Consider the following 21,821-nt stretch of genomic DNA (forward strand, 5'->3'; position numbering starts at 1 on the left):
GGGCACTGGGCACCACAATAAAATATATAAAAAACCTTCAACAGGTCTGCATTACACTACACATACGGCTGCTCCTCCATCCTCTCCATCATATACATGTTGGAGTTTTAGCGTGTGACAACCTCTTGTTTTTGATAATGTCAGTGCATTTTGAATATTTTTCAATTTGCCCCACACCACTGAATGTACTTTATCTATGATACGCATCTATCTATCTTGACTGCGTAGTGTGGTGGCCCCGGTACACAATTTGGTACCGAGGCCACAATATAATTAAAAAACCCTCCACGTGTCAGAATTCCACCAAACAAGTATCTGGACTGCGTAGTGGGGTGGCCCCGGTACCCAATTTGATACCGGGGCCACAATAAAATAAATACACCCTCCACGTGTCAGAATTCCACCAAACAAGTATCTGGACTGCGTAGTGGGGTGGCCCCGGTACCCAATTTGATACCGGGGCCACAATAAAATAAATACACCCTCCACGTGTCAGAATTCCACCAAACAAGTATCTGGACTGCGTAGTGGGGTGGCCCCGGTACCCAATTTGATACCGGGGCCACAATAAAATAAATACACCCTCCACGTGTCAGAATTCCACCAAACAAGTATCTGGACTGCGTAGTGGGGTGGCCCCGGTACCCAATTTGATACCGGGGCCACAATACCTCCTCCAAACATGCTACAGACAATTCGTCATTGAGATCCCATCAAGTATGTTAAAGACAGACAGGGTCCAAGTGTTATTAGTTGACTTTGTAAACAAAAAAACTGTCCCTGTTGCACATAGTCGTGCAATGAAGACTGACTTTTTCATTTAAAGGCACGATCTTTCAAGTGTAGTGTTTGTAAGTCTAAGTCATATTATACTTTTGGTAAAATTGGTTTTTTTTGTTCCTCTTTATGGTAATTAATTAGTAATAGAATTAAAGTAGGAAATAGAATTAAATAGAATTAAAGTAGGAAATAGAGTGGTATAGAGTTGTAGTGTGGTATAGATAGAGTGGTCCACACAATATAATAATAAAACCCTCAACTGGTCTGAATTCCACCAAACAAGTATCTTGACTGCGTAGTGTGGTGGCCCCGGTACACAATTTGGTACCGAGGCCACAATATAATTTAAAAACCCTCCACGTGTCGGAATTCCACCAAACAAGTATCTGGACTGCATAGTGGGGTGGCCCCGGTACCCAATTTGATACCGGGGCCACAATACCTCCTCCAAACATGCTACAGACAATTCGTCATTGACAGACCCCAGACAGACAGGGTCGTAGTGTTATTGTTTGACTTTGTAAACCCAAAAAAATGTCCCTGTTGCACTTGCACATAGTCGTGCAATGAAGACTGACTTTTTCATTTAAAGGCACGATCTTTAAAGTGTCAGAAAGAGAGAGAAGACACAGGAGAGGAGAGTTGTAGCTGGGGACCTGGGGTGGAAGCTCCCAGGCTCCCCCAGCATTGCCTGGAAGTCTGAGCGTGGTGACTGAGCCAGGGCAAGGAATGTGTGCCCTGGATGAGGGGGAGAACTCCATGCCACTATAGTGAACCCAAGAGAGAGGGGGACACTGCACATGGAAGAGGCCCTGGAGTGAGGGCTGCTACAAGAGGCATGGTAGCTGTAGTGTCAGATCCTGAGGCTGAGAGTACACAGAGTGACGTGTCAGAGCACAGGAGACATTATCCCCGCAGAGGAGGGATGAGCTGCAGTTGAGAGGTCTGTTGTTGAAATAGGACATGCACACTTTAACAAACCAATCATTTCAGCGACAGGGCCTACCAAACAACTTTGACTGAAATGATTGGTTTGTTTGGGCCCCCACACCAAAAAAGCTATTCATCTCTCCCTGTACAGACTAAACAGGCTCTACTGAGGCAAGATGTCGTCCTCATCCTCAACCTCTGATTCCTCTCCCCCTACAGTGTGTACTTCCTCCTCATCACACATTATCAATTCGTCCCCGCTGGACTCCACAACCACAGGTCCCTCTGTAGTATCTGGAGGGCAGTGCTGTACTTCATTGAGGAATTGATTATTCATTTTTATAAACATCATTTTTTCAACGTTGTGAGGAAGCAACCTCCTTCGCCGCTCACTGACCAGGTTCCCCGCTGCACTAAAAACTCTTTCCGAGTACACACTGGAGGGGGGACAACTCAGGTAAAATAGAGCCAGTTTGTACAGGGGCTTCCAAACTGCCTTTTTTTCCTGCCAGTAACAATATGGACTGTCTGACATGTCTACTTGGATGGTGTCAGCAAAGTAATCATCCACAATTTTTTCTATTGTCACAGCATCCAATGCAGCGAGAGTAGACATGTCTGCAATGGTTGGCAGGTCCTTCAGTCCGGACCAGATGTTATCAGCATCCCCGCCAGTGCCTCTTTTGGGAAAACTGAGCTTTTTCCTCGCAGCCATAGATGTGGAAGAAAATGAGGGTGGAGCTGTTGGCATGTCACGGTCCTCTTCAGAGGACAATCTCCTGACCAGCAGGTCTTTGCACCGCTGTAGATTTGTGTCCGCCGGAAACAGAGACACAACATACGCTTTAAACCGAGGATCGAGCACGGTGGCCAGAATGTATTCCTCTGACTTTAAAAGAGTGACCACCCTCGGATCCTGGCAAAGCGTACGAAGGGCTACATCCACAAGAGCTACATGCTTGCTGTAATCGCAATGGCTTACCAGCTCCTCCCTCACTTTCTCCAGCTGCTTCTGCAACAGCCTGATCAGGGGAATGACCTGACTCAAGCTGGCAGTGTCGGAACTGACTTCTCGTGTGGCAAGTTCAAATGGCTGCAGAACCTTGCACAACACGGAAATCAGTCTCCACTGCGCTTGACTCAGGCGCATCCCCACTCCTTTGCCTATGTCGTAGGTGGCTGTGTAGGCCTGAATGGCCTTTTGCTGCTCCTCCATCCTCTGCAGCATATAGAGGGTGGAGTTCCAGCGCGTCACAACCTCTTGTTTGAGGTGATGGCAGGGCAGGTTCAAGCTTTTTTGATGTGCCTCTAGTCTGCGGTAGGCACTGGCTGAATGCCGAAAGTGTCCAGCAATTTTGCGGGCCACCGCAAGCATCTCCTGCACACCCCTGTCACTCTTGAGGTAATGCTGCACCACCAAATTAATGGTGTGGGCAAAACATGGGACGTGCTGGAAATTGCCCATATTTAATGCCCGCACAATGTTACTGGCATTGTCTGACACCACAAATCCCCATGAGAGTCTAAGTGGGGTAAGCCACTGGGAGATAATTTCCCTCATTTTCTCTAATATGTTGTCAGCGTTGTGCCTCTTATTAAAGCCTGTAATGCACAATGTTGCCTGCCTTTGCATGAGCAGCCATTTTGTAGATGCTGCTACTGATGCAGCTGTTGCTGTTGCTGCGGAAGGGGATGCATCTACCCAGTGGGCTGTCACAGTCATATAGTCCTTCGTTTGCCCAGAACCACTTGTCCACATGTCCGTGGTTAAGTGGACAGTGGGTACAACCGCATTTTTAAGAGCACTGAGGACACTTGATCGTACTTCTCTGTACATTTTTGGTATCGCCTGCCTAGTGAAGTGGAATCTCGAGGGGATTTGGTACCGGGGACACAATACCTCCATCAACCCTCTAAATCCCACTCCACTGATGGCGGACACCGGGCGCACGTCTAACACCAACATTGCAGTTACAGCCGCAGTTATATGCTTTGCAATAGGGTGACTACTATCGTATTTGGTGGTCATGGCAAACGACTGTTGGACGGTCAATTGTTTGGTGAAAGACTTAGCGGTCTTACGACTTCCCCTCTGGGAAGATGACCGACTAACAGCAGCAACAGCAGCAGTGGCAGTAGTAGGCGTACCGCTGCAGGATTCCTCGGATGAATCCCGTATTGAGGAGGACTCAGTCTGGCTGCTGACTTGGGCTGCAGGACTGAATCTGATGGAGATTGTGGAGGAAGTTGACGAGGAGGGTGTTGCTGGTGTGTATCCAACTGGACCACGGGATTTAGGTGTCCCTGTACCGATGAGGGTCCTAGCCCCAGTTCCTGAACTAACCACTGAACTATGAAGGTTATTCAGGTGACGTATAAGGGAGGATGTTCCTAGGTGGGCAAGATCCTTACCCCTGCTTATTTGAGCTTTACATAAGCTACATATTGCCATACATTGGTTGTCTGGATTTGGATAAAAATAACTCCAGACCGAAGAGGTGCATTTTTTGGTCTTCTGACCAGGCATGACGATGGGCTTTTTCATCCCATGGACATCAGCTGTTTCCCCCCCTGGTGCCTCATTTACAATAACCACATCACCATCCTCATCATCAAGTTCCTCCACAGCGCCAGCTACATCATCAATAGCCTCCTCCCGAGCCACCTCTTCCCGTACAGTGATGGGAAGGTCAGGCTTGACAACCACCAACATCCTTGGACTTGCCTTGTGGATTTGTGATAATTTCTCTTTAGAAGGCAGAGTTGTTTGCTGTTTTGTTGCTGACAGCATAACTCTCTTCAATTTTTTGTAGGGAGGAGGAGGAGGGCTAAGATCCGTGGGTGAAGCTGAACCACTAGTCATGAACACGGGCCAGGGCCTAAGCCGTTCCTTGCCACTCCGTGTCGTAAATGGCATATTGGCAACTTTACGTTTCTCCTCAGATGATTTTAAGTTTCTCTTTTTGCTACTTTTTCTTAACTTGGGCTTTTTGGATTTTACATGCCCGGTACTACGAGATTGGGCATCGGGCTTGGAAGACGACGTTGATGGCATTTCATCGTCTATGTCATGACTAGTGGCAGCAGCTTCAGCATTAGGAGGAAGTGGGTCTTGATCTTTCCCTACTTTATCCTCCAAATTTTTGGTCTCCATTATATGTAGCACAAGATACTGCAGAATGTGTGAACTTGGTAATATTGCAGTACCAATGGACTTATAATGCTGGATTGGTTTTGCAAATTTGGTTATAATTATTATATTTATTTTTTTTTTAAAATTTTTTATTTTTTTTTACTTTTTTTTTATTTTTAAAAAACTTGGGAATAGTGGGGAAATAACTATGCCCTTAGAAGCACAGAGCACAGGACACAGCACCACTGGACTGAACAGGACACGGCACAGGACCCAGCAGCACTACGGAACTCAGCAGGACAGAGCACAGGACACAGCACCACTGGACTGATACTGCAGAATGTGTGAACTTGGTAATATTGCAGTACCAATGGACTTATAATGCTGGATTGGTTTTGCAAATTTGGTTATAATTATTATATTTATTTTTTTTTTTAAATTTTTTATTTTTTTTTACTTTTTTTTTATTTTTAAAAAACTTGGGAATAGTGGGGAAATAACTATGCCCTTAGAAGCACAGAGCACAGGACACAGCACCACTGGACTGAACAGGACACGGCACAGGACCCAGCAGCACTACGGAACTCAGCAGGACAGAGCACAGGACACAGCACCACTGGACTGATACTGCAGAATGTGTGAACTTGGTAATATTGCAGTACCAATGGACTTATAATGCTGGATTGGTTTTGCAAATTTGGTTATAATTATTATATTTATTTATTTTTTTAAATTTTTTATTTTTTTTTACTTTTTTTTTATTTTTTAAAAACTTGGGAATAGTGGGGAAATAACTATGCCCTTAGAAGCACAGAGCACAGGACACAGCACCACTGGACTGAACAGGACACGGCACAGGACCCAGCAGCACTACGGAACTCAGCAGGACAGAGCACAGGACACAGCACCACTGGACTGATACTGCAGAATGTGTGAACTTTGTAATATTGCAGTACCACTGGACTTTTACTGCTGAATGTGTGAACTTGGTAATATTGCAGTACCAATGGGCTTATACTGCAGGATTGGTTGTGAAAATTTTGTGGTAATTAAAAAATATTAAAGTAGTTTTTGGTATTTTTTAAAAAAACTTTTTTTTATTTTTTTAAACACAGGGGAATATTGGGGAAATAACTATGCCCTTAGAAGCACAGAGCACAGGACACAGCACCACTGGACTGAACAGGACACAGCACAGGACCCAGCAGCACCACTGACCTCAGAAGGACAGAGCACAGCACACAGCACCACTGGACTGATACTGCAGAACACAGCACAGCACAGCACAGCACAGCACTAAACAGCACAGCACAGCACTAAACAGCACAGAACTAAACAGCACAGAACTAAACAGCACAGAGGACCACCTAACACACCCTCCCTCTACCCTGATCAATGCCCGAGTGAAGATGGCGGCGACTAGCGGGGAATTTATAGGATCCGAGTATCGCGAGATCCGACAACGGGATTATGAGTCAGAGCCTCAGTTTCACTTTTGAATTTGGCGCCAATACCCGGATCTGTCTCGGATCCGACTCGGATCCGCAACGTTCGGGTGGGCTCGGATTTCAGAAATCCGAGCGCGCTCATCCCTACTTTTTTATAGAGTGGTGCCCAGAACTGTACTGCATATTCAAGATGAGGTCTTACCAACGATATATACAGTTGCAAAATTACAGTGTCTTCCCTTGCATCTATGCCCCTTTTTATGCATGCCAATACTTTATTTGCCCTTGCAGCTGCTGCTTGACATTGAGCACTATTGCTAAGTCTACTGTCTAGTAGCACTCCCAAATCAGTTTCCATTATAGATTCTCTTAAATTAATTCCATTTACTTTATAGATTGCGTTCTTGTTTTTGATCCCTAAATGCATAACCTTTAGGATGTAAGCTCTAATGAGCAGGGCCCTTCTCCCTCCTGTCTCTCTACCTTCTCTTCTGCTCCAACCTCAATATTCTTGATTTTCCTGGAGCATCTGAAGTCTCGGTATTACTCGTTTATTGTTCTGTACTGTTATTCCCTGTACTGTTATTCCCTGTACTGTCCATTGTTTGTACTGTGTTCGGCGCTGCGGAAACCTTGTGGCGCCTTATAAATAAATAATAATAATAACCTTACATTTATCTATGTTAAACCTCATATTTCATTTGGCCGCCCAATCCTCCAGTTTATTTAAGTCCATCTGTAGAGAAGCTACATCTTGCTCTGATTTTATTACCTTACAGAGTTTAGTGTAATCTGCAAAAATAGAAACTTTACTCTCTAAACCATAACCAAGGTCATTAATAAATATATTAAAAAGGAGTGGCCCCAGCACAGAACCTTGAGGTACTCCACTTAAGACTTTTGACCAATTAGAAAATGTTCCATTTATCACAACTCTCTGTTCCCTATTCTCTAACCAGTATTCAATCCAAGTACAAATGTTGTTTCCTAGATCCAGTTCCCTTATTTTGTAAACCAACCTCTTGTGTGGCACTGTATCAAAGGTCTTTGCAAAATCTAGACCACATCTACCGTGCTACCCTGGTCTAAGTCCCCACTAAGTTCCTTGTAGAAACTAATTAGATTAGTTTGACATGACCTATCCCTAACAAATTATGTTGATTCCCACTAATAATCTTATTGCGCACCAATTAATCCTGAATACTATCCCTTAATATACCATCCAGTAGTTTCCCCACTATTGATGTCAGGCTTACTGGTCTATAATTCCCTGGTTGTGATCTCGTCCCCTTTTTAAACAACGGCACCACATCTGCTATTCGCCAATCCCCTGGTACTGAGACTGATGAGATTGAATTTCTGAAAATTAAGAATAGCAGTTTAGCTATTTCTGAGTTTAGCTCCAAAAGGACCCTTGGCTGTATGCCATCTGGACCCGAAGCTTTATTAATCTTAATATTCTTCAGTCGCCTTTGGACTTCTTCCTCTGACAACCAAGTATTAATTAATGGTATGGTTTCATTTCCATTTTTATGTATCACTCCTACCATTTGTTTCTCTCTAGTAAATACTGAAGAAAAGAAAGTGTTTAATACCTCTACTTTTTCCTTAGTATCATTTATTTCACCCATCTCACTTTTTAGGGGTCCTATATTATCTTTTTTAATCATTTTGCCATTTATATACTTAAAAAACTTTTTGGGGTTTGTCTTACTTTCTTTTGCAACTTGCTTTTCATTTTCTAATTTAGCCAATCTAATTTATTTTTGTGTGTTTTATTACATTCCTTGAAGGACTCCTCTGACCCTTCAGACTTAAACAATTTAAATGCATTTTTTCCCTTACCTTTTTATTTAGCCACATTGGTTCAGACTTAATTCTTTTACATTTATTTCCCTTAGGAATGAACTTATACGTGTATGTTTCCAACAACATTTTAAAGACAGCCCACTTTTCTTCCATAGTTTTTCCTTCAAAAACTTTGTCCCAATCTATGCACTTTATAGACAACTTCAGCATATTAAAATTTGCCTTTCTAAAGTTTAAAGTCCTAGTTGATCCCTTATACAATTGATTCTGGAATCTAATTTCAAATGAGACCATATTATGATCACTGTTTCCCAAGTGCTCCCTTACTTGAATATATGATATTACGTCTACATTATGTGTTATTACTAGGTCCAGTATAGTCCTGTTCCTAGTTGTTTCCTCAACTAATTGGGACATGTAATAGTCTTTAAGCGTGCTCAGAAACCTATTTACCCTAGCTATACTGCAGGTTTCAGTACTCCAATCAATGTCCGGATAATTAAAATCCCCCATAATTAAAATTTGACCTAGTTGTGTAGCCTTTTTAATTTGCTGTAGAAGTTCGGCTTCCTCAATCATACCAATATCTGGCGGTTTATAGCATATCCCTATCAGCAACTTTTCTAAACTTTTTCCTCCGCTGGATATTTCCACCCACAATGCCTCTATATTATTAGCAATATTCTTGTAAATAACTTCCTGAATACTTGGTTTTAACTCTGGCTTAATATAAAGAGATACTTCTCCTCCCCTTTTATTTACCCTATCCCTCCTGAAGAGAGAATAGCCTTCCAAGTTGATTGCCCAGTCATGTGTATCATCCCACCAGGTCTCTGTAATACCTATAATATCATACTAAATCATATACTAATATCATAAAAAGGGCCTCTCCTTATCGGCTATGCTTCCCTTTCCCCCTCTCCACTCCTTTGACTCTTGTTATATTCCTCCTTACTACTCTCAATGTCTATCCCATAAATACTTGCTTGCCCCAACCCCCCGTAGCCTAGTTTAAAATCTCCTCCAACCTTCTAACCATCCTCTCCCCCACAGCTGCCCCCTCCTCATTCAGGTGCAATCCATCTCAACAATAAAGATGGCAACTGACCGAGAAATCAGCCCAGTGCTCTAAGAATCCAAAACCCTCCTTCCTACACCAATCTTTTAGCCACGCATTAACCTCCCTAATCTTCCGCTCCCTCCCTGGACTAGCGCGTGGCACAGGTAGTATTTCCGAAAATACTACCTTGGATGTACTTGCCTTAAGTTTGCGACCTGTGTCCTGAAATCATTCTTTAGGACACCCCTTCTTCCTCTAACTCGGTTATTGGTGCCAAAATGCACCAAAACCGCCAGGTCATTCCCAGCCCCTCCCAACAATCTGTCCAACCGATCCGTAACATGCCGAGTCTGAGCACTCGGGAGACAACACACTGTTCGGCATGCACGGTCCCGGTAACAGATTGCCCTATCTACCTTCCTAATAATTGAATCCCCTACCATCACATTCTGCCTGGGTCCCTGAGTAACTTTGGTCCCCTATATGCTGGAGAGACCGTTCCCCTGGTTTGCTAGAGGAAGCAGTCTCATCCAACTCTACCAATTCTGAACTGCCTTCCACGGTATCTTCATCTAATCTGGCACATCTGCTGGGATTGTTTAGCTCAGAACTGGCTTGCCTCTTCCTCCCTCTGCTACCCCTAGTAACTGTTACCCAGCTGTCTACCTGTGTGTCCTTCTCTGTCTTTGCTCCACCCTGCTCAACTAACACATCAACGGTGAGCTGTAAACTCCAGGTTGGCAATCTCTCTCAATGCTGCAATGATCTGCTTTAGATCAGTTACCTGGGCTTCCAAAGAGACCAATTGCTCACATTTCTCAGAGGTATATACCTTGAAACAATTGCTCCAAGTGTGCATTCATATGACAAGATATGCATTGAGTGAGATCTACCACTCATCTTATTATGTCTAACCTAACTTCTTATAGCCTACAGTGAACTCGAGAGTACTAAACTTTACTAGCCACTTATCAGATTAAACCCCTTCCTGGTTTCAACTCCCTACTGGATCTAACTCCACACTTTAAGCAAACATCACTTGAAATCAAACAGATTCTAGCTTTCATGTAGAATGTACTAAATAAATGATAACTAGGGACATATATATATATATAATGGCCCAGCTTGGTATGGAGTAGGACTTGTGGATCCCACTCTTCCAAAATATCCTGCTCAATCATCCTTCATACCACAAGCTGTGACCTCAATATTGCTGGCAAACTTACCCTGCAGATCCTTGCTACCTACTGCCCTCTGCTTGATTGCTTTTGGAGGTTCAAGTGCGTCACTCCAGCTCTCGTGCCTACTCATCAGGAGGAAGTGCTGCTCCAGGTGCCGCCATTGACATTGAAGAGGAAGGGAGAAATACCCATCGATCATGGACCCGCTTCTCCTGTTTCCCCTTGTGGCACTATGTTGGCGACCCCTTCTTAGTGGTTCCATTGGACCTGGCAGTGGAGCGCTCGGTGCCTCTCCCACCTCCTTCCGAGTGCATGCGCCATCTTGACAGCAATAAAGTAAGAGGCCAGCATCGCATCCCTGGATGCAATTGATCCAGCAAATTAACCTGGCTCCTACCCTCTGGGAGTCTGCAGCTGAACGTCTGGCACATATAAAGAGCAGATGATCCAGGAGTTTAAAAGCTCCCTGCCACCATTTTGTGGATGTTTGCATATGATTTCTGTTTTTGGCACGGAACATCCTGCCTGTCTTTCTACATGCCTCTCAGCTGCAGTGAGCACCTCCAGCCTTTTGCATGACTAAATCTTACTTGAATCCAACTATCTAGCCTGCAGCACTTTCCTTTTGTGTCTCCTGTAATTGTTGAGATGGGATGTGATTACCTTTGCTATTTTACTAGTGCTGTACACCTCAGCTCTGGTGCACAAGTGGCACATACTTGTCTACACATGTATCATCTATTCTGGACTGTGGAGGAAAATAAATAAAAAGGGGTGCTTACTACCCACCACATACCGGATATACTGGAAGAATCACCCACAAATTTGTACATACAGCATGGGGGTTTGTAACTTGGGACTTATTATTATTGTAACAACTTCACAAATCTGTACTTACAGCACAGGGATCCATAACTGGGAACTTATTTTTGTGCCAAATTCTCAACTATGTATATACAGTCATGGTCAAAAGTTTTGAGAATGACACAAATATTATTTTCTCAAAGTCTGCTGCCTCAGCTTTTATGATGACAATTTGCATATACTCCAGAATGTCATGAAGAGTGATCAGATGAATTGCAATTAATTTCAAGTCCCTCTTTGCCATGGCAATGAACTTTACCCCAAAAACAACATTTCCACTGCATTGTAGCAGGGCTGAAAAGGACCAGCTGACATCAGGTCAGTGATTCTCTCGTTAACACAGGTGAGAGTGCTGACAAGGACAAGGCTGCAGATCACTCTGTCATGCTGATTTAGTTAGAACAACAGACTGGACTGTTCTTCCTCTGTTAATCATGGTGATCTGCAAATCAATGCTTGGAGTTTGTTAGAATTTGTGGGTTTTTGTTTGTCCATCCATCTCTTGAGGATTGACCACAAGTTCTCAATGGGATTAAGGTTTGGGGCGTTTCCTGGTCATGGACCCCAAATTTCGATGTTTTGATCCCCGAGCCACTTAGTTATCTCTTTTGCCTTATGGCAAGGTGCTCCATCATGCTGGAAAACTCATTGTTCATCACCAAACTGTTCTTTGATGGTTGGGAGAAGTTGCTCTTTTAAAATATTTGGTACCATTCTTTATTCATGGCTGTGTTCTTAGGGAAAATTGTCCACTCCCATGGCTGAGAAGCAACTCCACACATGAATGGTCTCAGGGTGCTTTACTGTTGGCATGACACAGAACTGATGGTAGCGCTCACCTTTCCATCTCCGGACAAGCATTTTTCCAGATGCCCCAAACAACCTGAAAGGGGATTTATCAGAGAAAATCATTTTAACCCAGTCCTCAGCATTCCAAGGACTGTTCCTTTTGCAGAATATCAGTCTGTCCCTGATGTTTTTCCTGGAGAAAAGTAGCTTCTTTGCTGACCTTCTTGACACCAGGCCATCCTCCAAAAGTCTTTGCCTCACTGTGCGTGCAGATGTACTCACACATGCCTGTTGCCATTCCTGAGCAAGCTCTGCACTGGTGATGCCCCGATCCCACAGCTGAATCAAGTTTAAGAGAAGATCCTGGTGCTTGCTGGATGTTCTTGGGTGCCATGAAGCCTTCTTCACAGCTATTGAAACTCTCTCCTTGAAGTTCTTGATAATCCGATAAATGGTTGATTTAGGTGCAATCTTACTAGCAGCAATATCCTTGCCTGTGAAGCCCTTTTTGTGCAAAGCAATGATGACTGCACGTGTTTCCTTGCAGATAACCATGGTTAACAGAGGAAGAACAGTTCAGCCTGTTATTCTAATTCAACCAGCATGACAGAGTGATCTCCATCCTTGTCATCGTTAACACTCTCACCTGTGTTAACGAGAGAATAACTGACCTGATGTCAGCTGGTCATTTTGTGGCAGGGCTGAAATGCAGTGGAAATGTTGTTTTTCGGATAAAGTTCATTGTCATGGCAAAGAGGGACTTTGAAATTAATTACAATTCATCTGCTCACTCTTCATGACATTCTGGAGTACATGCAAATTGCCATCATAAAAGCTGAAGCAGCAGACTTTGTGAAAAATAATATTTGTGTCATTCTCAAAACTTTTGGCCATGACTGTAGGGGACTCCAATAATGTAGTGGATGTATCAGTGGATAGGTTACGTGAGGATCCCCTTGCAGTCCCCAGAAGGCTGACTAACTTTGGCAAACTTATTGGGGACATGGGGCTGGTGGAGATTTAGGAAACCGGATGTCAAACACTTCTCTTGTCACTCTCATACTCGCCACTCCCTGTCGAGAATATATGGTCTTTGCATCCCACAGTCTGGTTCTCCTGGTCTCTGGGGAGGATTACCTTCATAGGGGCATCACTCCCCAGTTCTGTCCGATTTTGACTTTTGGGCTGAGCGAGGCTTACAGTTCTAGAAACTGAATCCCCATTGGTTGTCCAGATTTGGCAGAGGTACTGGTCTGGCGTGTCTCTGAGAGGGGTACTTCAATGATAACTCAGTGGAGGTAAGCCCAGCTGTGCTGTGGGACTCATACAAGGCCTTTGTTAAGGGTACCTAATAAATGAGATAGCAGGAATCAAAAACTTAGTAGGCAGAGGTAGGCAGTGGAGCAGAGATGCCGGGAGTTAGAGGTATTGTATTTAGGTTCATGTACTGTCAGTGACAGACTGAACTGGCTGTGTTTTTTGATTGCTACAGTAACCTCTATTCTTCACAAGCTCAGTATACACCCACCCAGCTTACTGCCTACATGACTGGCATTAGACTTCCACAATTGTCACAAGAGTCGTAGACCTCTTTAAGAGGAAATTGCAGCAAGCATCTCTTTGTTTTCCAATCGTAAAGCCACAGAAATTGATGGTATCCCTATAGAGGTATATAAGCAATATTTCTTTGTTCCCAAACTGTTAGAGATTGATTCTCAATTGTTGGAGTATGGTTCACTTCCCCCCTCCATGTCTGAAGCCATAGTCGTCCTTATACCTAAACCTGGTAAAGCTGCTTTGTATCCAAAATCATACCGCCCTATTTCCCCAATCTCTACTGATGCCAAAATACTCGCCAAAATTCTCCTCCTCAGACTAAATTCACAAGGTTGTCTATCCGAACCAGACGGTGTTTATAACTGGCAAGTCCACGCTTACTAATATCAGATTTACACAAATTCAGAGGACACGGTCGGCGGAAAAAAGGGCAGTGGTTGTATCCCTTGATGCGGCCAAGGCCTTCGACTCAGTTGAGTGGGGATATCTCTGGCATAAGCTGGAGAGCTTTGGTGTTGGACCTCAGTTTATTAGCCTTGTTCAGTTACTTTATTCTGCACGGACAGCCAGTATCAGTGCCAATGGTTTTACGACAGCCCAGGTTGGTCTGGGTTAAGGAACTCGTCAGGGCTGTCCATTATCCCCAGCCCTGCTTGCCCTAGTTATCGAACCCATGGCCTGTTTGGTCCGCTCCCACATTAACATCACAGGCATCAGGATGGAAAAAGTTACCGAGACCATAGCACTATACTTAAGATCAATTGGAGCAAATCAGTGGTATTTCCATTGGCATGCTGCCAGTCTCCACCTGGTGCTATATCCTGTGAGTCTATTGTGGACCAATAAGTTCAAATATTTAGGCATTTGGGTGATAGCCAATGTGTCTAATTATGTTCAGCTTAATATTGACCCAATAACTGAATATTTAAACAATAAGTGCCATAAATGGCAGAAAATCCATCTTACAATCATTGGTAGGATTAACCTTAGAAAAATTGTGGTTCAGCCCAAAATACTTATACCCCCTACAGCATTCCCCGGTGTATTTACCCTGGCATGTGTTCCTTAATATTAATAAATATTTAATTACACTGGTATGGGGTGGTAAGAAAGCGAGTATGCGTTTTAATACTCTGTGCAGGACCCAAAAACTCAGCAAGGTTGACCCTACTTATTCGCAGAATTTATTACCTGGCTTCCCAGCTTACACATTTGGTCCTTTGCTTGGTGCTTCCCAGGACACAGTTCCTGGGCACTTTTGGGTGAGCAGTTGAACCCTCCCTTGGATCACTACACGTTTTGTTGAACAGTCACAGCCCCAGTGGAGTGGCTCCTATATTACAGCAGGTTTTCACAATCTGGTCAGTGATTTACGGGGAGTGAAGGGCAGGACCTGGACACTTCCGTGTTGTTTAATTATAGTTTCAGGGAGCTGGTCAAATTGAACACACACACACACTCTGTCATTTACAGTCATTTGAACAACTAAGAACCACCCTCCTGCTGCCTAACTCCCAGTTCTTCTGTTACTTGCAACTACAACAGTTGCCCATGGGCTTGCCCCAGCTTTTAGATTCTCCTGTTAAAAATGTATTGCGATCTGTAGGCTCCTGTAAAACAATATCTGTATTGTATGCCTTATTGTTGTCTCAGGTGACGCCGGGAGGGCTGGATCTGCTTAGAAGTAGGTGGGAGGCTGATATTGGTGTTCTCTCAGATGAGGAGTGAAGTATGGTGATAGGCGGTACTAGAGATGCCACCTCTTGTCTCCAATTCCAGCAGGTACACTTCTACATAGTACATAGATTCTACATAGTACATAGATTGTGTAGAAGAGGATAAACTTCAAGTTCATGTGCTCCTTACGCCCCATCTCCAGTGAGGAAGTTAATTCCTTACTTTTGTCCTCTTCCCCCCTCCACCTGCCCCCTTGACCCAATCCCCTCTCACCTCCTCAGATCCCTCTCAGCCATTGCCTGCTCACCTCTTCAATTTATCCCTTTCATCTGGTATCTTCCCTTCTACCTTCAAAAATGCACTAGTCTCATAAACCGAATCTTGATCCCACCTTGCTGTCCAATCTCTAACAGCTATCTCACCAACTACATCTCTGACAACTCCCTCCTTTATCCTCTTCAACCCGGTTTCGCCCCCCTCTACGCCACCGAAACTGCCCTTGCTAAAGTCACCAATGACCTCTTAACTGCCATATTGAAAGGCCACTGCTCCCTTCTCATCCTCTTGGATCTCTCTGCGACCTTGGATACGGTCGATCACCTCCTCCTGCTGCATACCCTTCGCTCCTTTAGCCTTTCCGACACGGTCCTCTTTTGGTTCAACTCCTATCTCTCTGACTGCTCCGTCTCTATATCTGGCATCTCCTCCGCCTCCTCATCACTTCCCATGTATAAAAGTGGGAATGCCATGCATAAGTATCACAACGTATGGCATCATTGGTATGAGTCATAATTTGTACTCACCCTCATCATGATGATGTGATTGGCTTGGGGAGTCACCAGGGAAAAAGCCCTGCGCAGCTCTATTAGCAGTGTTTTTGAGACGAGATCATTTGAACAACTAGGTTTGCTAATACCCAGTTAGTAATATGGAATGTAAATAAATATGATTCTCTAAAAGGAGATATTAACCAAATGATTTTCCTATGGTCATCCAAATTTACTGGTTCACACAATATTAACATACAGTGATGCAAGTGACATGGGTAGGTAGGATGCTTATTATTTGTTTTTTTATTGTTGTATAAAAATCTCAATAAAAATACTTTAATTAAAATAAATAACTAGAACCTGATTGGGTGCCATAGGCAACATCTCCACTTTTGAAACTCACCGGAAACTCGCAGCTTGATACATTTACCCCAGATGTTAGGATATTTTCTTTTAGCAAACAGACTTTTAACCATTCAAAAACAGGTGAAGGCTCTGTTAACTCTCAAACAGGTATCAGTTTTCCATTGCATGAATCTTATGGGGAAAATGAAGTGTGCAAACTGCATTACTTTGGAAAAAAAAAAAAAAATACCTCTCAGATTTTCCTGAACAAAATTCTGGCCAGGTGGTCAATGTCCAACTCTCTTTTTGCAACAGTTTTTCAAATAGCCGCTGCGGACTCATCAGCCCCCTCTTGTGTGGCTAAATAAACAAAATTCCAACATGGGTCATCCCTTCTCCATCTGGGACTGGACCATTGTGAACACAGATGTCAACATACTGGGGTGGGGGAATAGCGATGCTGAACCTCTGACTACAGGGCCTGTAGGCCAAAGCTTTCCAAAAATGCTCTTCAGTTCAGAGCAGTGTTAAACGTTCTGCTGCAAACTAGATTAACAATGGAGATGCTGGAATCCCAGGGCTGGGATTCTCTTACAGCTGGACGCCACAGTTGTCTCATTCATAAATCATGAGGGCACCAAAAGCCCACTAGCCATGAAGAAGACAATCAAGATTATGCACTGGGCAGAAAGGTATAAACCAGCAATTTTGGCTTTATTCACTCCAGGGGTGAAAAATTGGGAAGCCAACTTTCTGAGCAGGCATGCCATTTATCAAATTTAAGGGAACAGTCTCTCCACAAGAGTATATAATTTCTCCAATAGCCATGCTGACTTGGATACTCAAGGAGGTCAAGAGAGAGGGCACCTCAGTAATCTTACAATAAAGTAAATATTCCTAGAACATATTACAACTACTATATAACAAGCTAGCTATATTTTATATTGAATCAGTAAATGTATTCATCCATAAGGTTATTTACAATACTTAATCAAGTTTAACCTACATTTATTATCAGGTGATTGCAAAACAAGACACACACTATGGGGAATGTTAAACATCCCCCTTACTCATATGCCATAAGTACTGAATTTTCTTTTAAGCATGATGTACAATGGAGATAAACGACTGCTCTTTATTTTAGTAGGTATTAGAATATTTGTGTTGGATTGTAAGCCACATGAGCAGGGCCCTTCCTACCCATTGATTTCATGTCTGGAATTATTTTGCATGTCCCAGTTTTTCCCCACTGTCCAGTGCTGCGGAGCAGTGTGGCATCATACAAATTAATGATAATAATATAATAAACACACCCATGGTTTCACTTGTAGAAAGTAGTATAAATGACCATTGTACAATATACATAACGTAGATATTTAATGAGTTAGCAAATACTACTCTTACTATAGAACAACGCTTAAAATGAATTTATTTTGCCATCAAGTACACTTTGATATCCCCAATAGAAAAATGCCCTTGATAATAGGAGCCAACTTTATAAAATGATTGGGGCTACCATCTATATGACTGAAAAATGCCATGCATAGACATGGTTAGTGGTGCGGCAGCACAATACTGGGGAGTGCTCAAGCACCCACAGAGCTGGTCCCTATGCCCTTGACTCTCCCAAGTTGAGGCTTTGCAGAAGAGAAAAAAAAAACACCCCAAACATTTTAAATCAATAAAGAGGCTCAAAACAAAATGGTGTAAATTTGTATCCAGTGCCAGAATAGAATTTATTCTGAAACTCCACCCTGCAGAGGAAAGAAGAAGAAAAAAAAAAAAAAAAAAAAAAGGAAGGAGAGAGTGAGTATGTGAATAAGAATTTAAAAAAAATGCTACCCCCCCCCCCCCCACCCAAGGAGCAAAATGCAAAACATGCAACTTATTTTTTAAATTCCACTTAAATCAAATCTATTCATAACAGATATACACATATTTCATACAGACTTACATAAGTTATACAGTCTTAACTTGTGCTGACTGGGGTTTGAGATAAGGGGCAATCTACTAAAATATAAAGGCTTTCTGGCAAATATGTGTTTTGGAGAAGTGTGGTATGTAAGCAGGCTACCAAATAAGTAGGTAAAAGGCCAGATAATACAGATCAGCCTCCACAACATATCAGACTTTGTTTCCAGGTGTAGTGCCACTTCAAAAACAAAACTAGACTATATTGGTGTTTATTACTCTCTGCCACTTACCAGTGCAGACGAAGGGCATGTAGAAATGCAGAGAGCCCTTCCATGACAAGCAGGATAGCCACCGTTAGTACAGCAAAGGCAGCAAAGATGGGCACAAGAACGATACTCCATTTGAAGTCCGAGGTGGAAAATCCAATGCGCATCACCATATTCCACAGCACTTCTGACAGTTCTGCCACATGGAGAGATGAACAGAATTAGGGAAGCGAAGGTCTGCTCTACCTTTGGGGTCATCCCAGCTAACTCATTGCTATAAATAAAGTCCATGATACCCAAGGGACAACATTTGGAATTCATAGAAGAAGAAAAAACAAAAAAACACTACCATAATCAATTATTGGTTTAGTAACAAAAATATGGTGGATATTCCAGTGAACCTGACACCAGGTTGAACATTTTTTTCAATGTTCCAGACCAGTAGGGAGTTCTATTGCATAAGAGTGAGAACAAGAGAGCACAGACACCTGTTCAACTTGTTCGCATGTGATCTGTGTGGGCAGAACGGTGTCTCTCCAGTGCTAACCTAACTCTTCCACTTTAGTCTTCCAAGAGCTTCCTACTGATCAGAAGTGCTGAGGGAAAAAAAAAGGACCGGCGCAGGATAGCTATGCAACTCAGGAGGTTAAGTCTGCCACCCTCTTTCCTTGTTCCTTATCATAGTTTCAGCCATGTTATAACTGATCTTCAAACTACATAATACCATGCCCCTAATAATGTCACATGTATTTCTTACCCGTAGGCCACATTTCTTAAGATACTGAATTGTAAGAAGACAATCACAAAGCAATAAGAGTTCTGTGTGAAGACAAAGTGCCTTTGGCGAAAGATATCAAACAATAACGCCTCTAGTGAATGAGGAGCTCTGCAAGCAGTCTTACACAATCAAAGAAACTAGGTCACAAAAAGAAAAGAACTACACATACATAAAGGGTGTATAACTTCATGTGTTTATGCTCAAGTTTATGCTTAACTGGAGCAGGAATAGTTAACAGTTAAGGAAGAAGGATGATGATAGTGGAATGTAGAAATAAAATTATATTTACGTGCATGAGCCAGACTTAACGCCCACAGTCGTAGATAGGACGCTGTATTAGAGATGCAGCCCAGGCAGTACTCTATGGTATGAATCATCTGGTGCATGAAAACCTCGCCTGCGTCAAACTATAAATGGGAGAAAAAAAACAGACTTGTTATTATCAATATTAGGTCAGCATAATTAGTAACCATTTGTTCATTAATGTTCTTCTTATCTAGGTGTGTTTTGCCCTCAATAACTTAAATATTCCAATATACAACATTTTAAGTAATGATGCTACAAGGTCTTTATCTGAAGTATAGAATTGTGCACACACACACACACACACACACACACACACTCTAGATGCTTCTGGACAGTGGCAAAAATAATGTCACAGGGAAAAGTTACCTCCTTGCTGTCATGTTTCTCTTGTTCCTTATGTCCTGGATCGTCTACAGAATCAACATCCTCTCCCACCAGTGTCCTTTCGTCATCATTTACTAAATCCTAAAAGCAATATCGCTGTTAGCACTGAACGAATTGGACTCCAATTTGAATGCAGTCCTAAAAAATGTTGTGAATACATCAAAAACACAATAAAACTTGTGAATCACTATTTTTTTTTTTTTATTTAATTTTAAAGTCCAGTATCCCATTAATTTGAACAAATAATTTCAAAAGTCTTTAAATCACTATAAAAGAGCACCTGACTTTGATACACAGACATGTGATCAGCACATTCCAACCACACTGCTCATGTGGGAGATACTATACAGCTGGATTGGTCAATTTAAAGTGACATATCAGCCACAGATGCCTATGCTAGAATGTTCCCAGTTGTTTAAAAAGAGGAAATTTACCAAGCAACAATATATGAACAAATAATTTTTTCAGACATGGCTTAATTCAGCAACAGATCTACAAGCTTTTTATTTTAATTTGTTTTCTTTAAAAAAATAAACAGTTGGCACATGTATCATGTCATACCTGCCCATTACGCTGCTGGTTTCCTTTCTTCCTGCGATGCTGAATGTAGAGACAGATTGGGTCCCCCAGCAGCAGAACTGGGATACAAATCACAGCTACAACCACCAGAGCCTTTTGGACATCTTGCTACAAAATAACACAAAGAACTTAGACACACAATGACAACTGCACAGATTTTGCCCAATGAATATCTTTAGTCAATATTTCTGGCTGTTAGGAAAGGAGCTTGTGCTGGCAGTGTCCATCTCGGAAGTACGGCCTGTTGATAAGGCGAAGGATGATTGGATGCTTCACATCCCAGCCTTTACCCTTGGTTAAAGAGTTCATGCAAGGAGGTAGGATTTGAATAGGTCAGTCATTAAAGGGAATTTGGAAGGATAAGACACTGACCAAAGGGATTACTTACATCCCGAGACTAGGGGAACAGAGGTTCATAGCAAGCAGTGCAGGCATGTCATTATTGGTTATTTATAATTAGTTAAGGAGGGCATCTCAAAAAAAAAAGTGGTATTGGAATGCATTGATGAGAATGTCAGGTTACAGAAAAGTGGTACAATCTTAAATGAGGAGTACAAATGCTTACAATTTAGCAAAAAAGCTCTGTAATAAGATTTCCATAGTTATATCTAGGAGTTATTACTGGGTTATAGTACAATGTTAACCATCACACTGGACATAGTTATCAGTTATACCCTGTTTAGACAATAAAGAGGAGGAGAAAAAGGAGTGGATTTATAGTTAAATAATGAGATAAAAGAAACTATAATACAGGACACTGCAGATACGTATTTAGGCACCTCCAGAAACTGGCAAGAAAGATGTATTTATAGACAGTCAGGACAAGATGAGGAATTGGATAGATTATTGCTAAAGGAAATCACTGATATGTCAATGAGAAGGTGAGGTGACAATTATGATATCAATATGTCTGATGTAGACTGAAGTCTGTCAATTGCTCAGTCAGGACTAGTACAATTCTGGTTTCTTGTGTGGGGCATCTCTCAAACAATTAGTCAGTTCTCACATATGGAGACGCATAGTCACAAATGTGTATGTAGGAGAGAACTTGAGGTCTAGCGACCATTGGTCAGTGTGGTTTAATATACAGGAAAGGAGAACTGTACCAAAACAAATGTGGGATTTTAGACAGGCAAATGTGAAATCCTTTACACGCATCTCTAACAGAGTGGGAATTCAAAGGCCGAAACAGCAGAAGGGGCTAAAAAACGCATTATTACAATACATTAGAGCTATGTGCCAGATATTTAA

At 42.5% G+C, this 21,821-nt stretch overlaps 1 protein-coding gene across 1 annotated transcript in view; it reads right to left on the reverse strand.

The window, feature by feature from the left end:
* Window positions 1-17,755: 17,755 nt before the first annotated feature.
* TCIRG1 (T cell immune regulator 1, ATPase H+ transporting V0 subunit a3) overlaps window positions 17,756-21,821 on the reverse strand; it is a 28,208-nt gene continuing 24,142 nt past the window's right edge. The window contains exons 16-20 of the mRNA XM_075176395.1: window positions 20,553-20,678; window positions 19,974-20,072; window positions 19,591-19,708; window positions 18,548-18,719; window positions 17,756-18,097 (exon numbers count right to left, since the gene is read on the reverse strand). Of these exons, the coding sequence (XP_075032496.1) occupies window positions 18,022-18,097; window positions 18,548-18,719; window positions 19,591-19,708; window positions 19,974-20,072; window positions 20,553-20,678 (591 nt within the window). The 3' untranslated portion in view covers window positions 17,756-18,021. The remainder of the gene's footprint in view (window positions 18,098-18,547; window positions 18,720-19,590; window positions 19,709-19,973; window positions 20,073-20,552; window positions 20,679-21,821) is intronic.

This window comes from Mixophyes fleayi, chromosome 6 (assembly GCF_038048845.1).
Source record: "Mixophyes fleayi isolate aMixFle1 chromosome 6, aMixFle1.hap1, whole genome shotgun sequence".
Lineage (NCBI taxonomy): Eukaryota > Metazoa > Chordata > Amphibia > Anura > Limnodynastidae > Mixophyes > Mixophyes fleayi.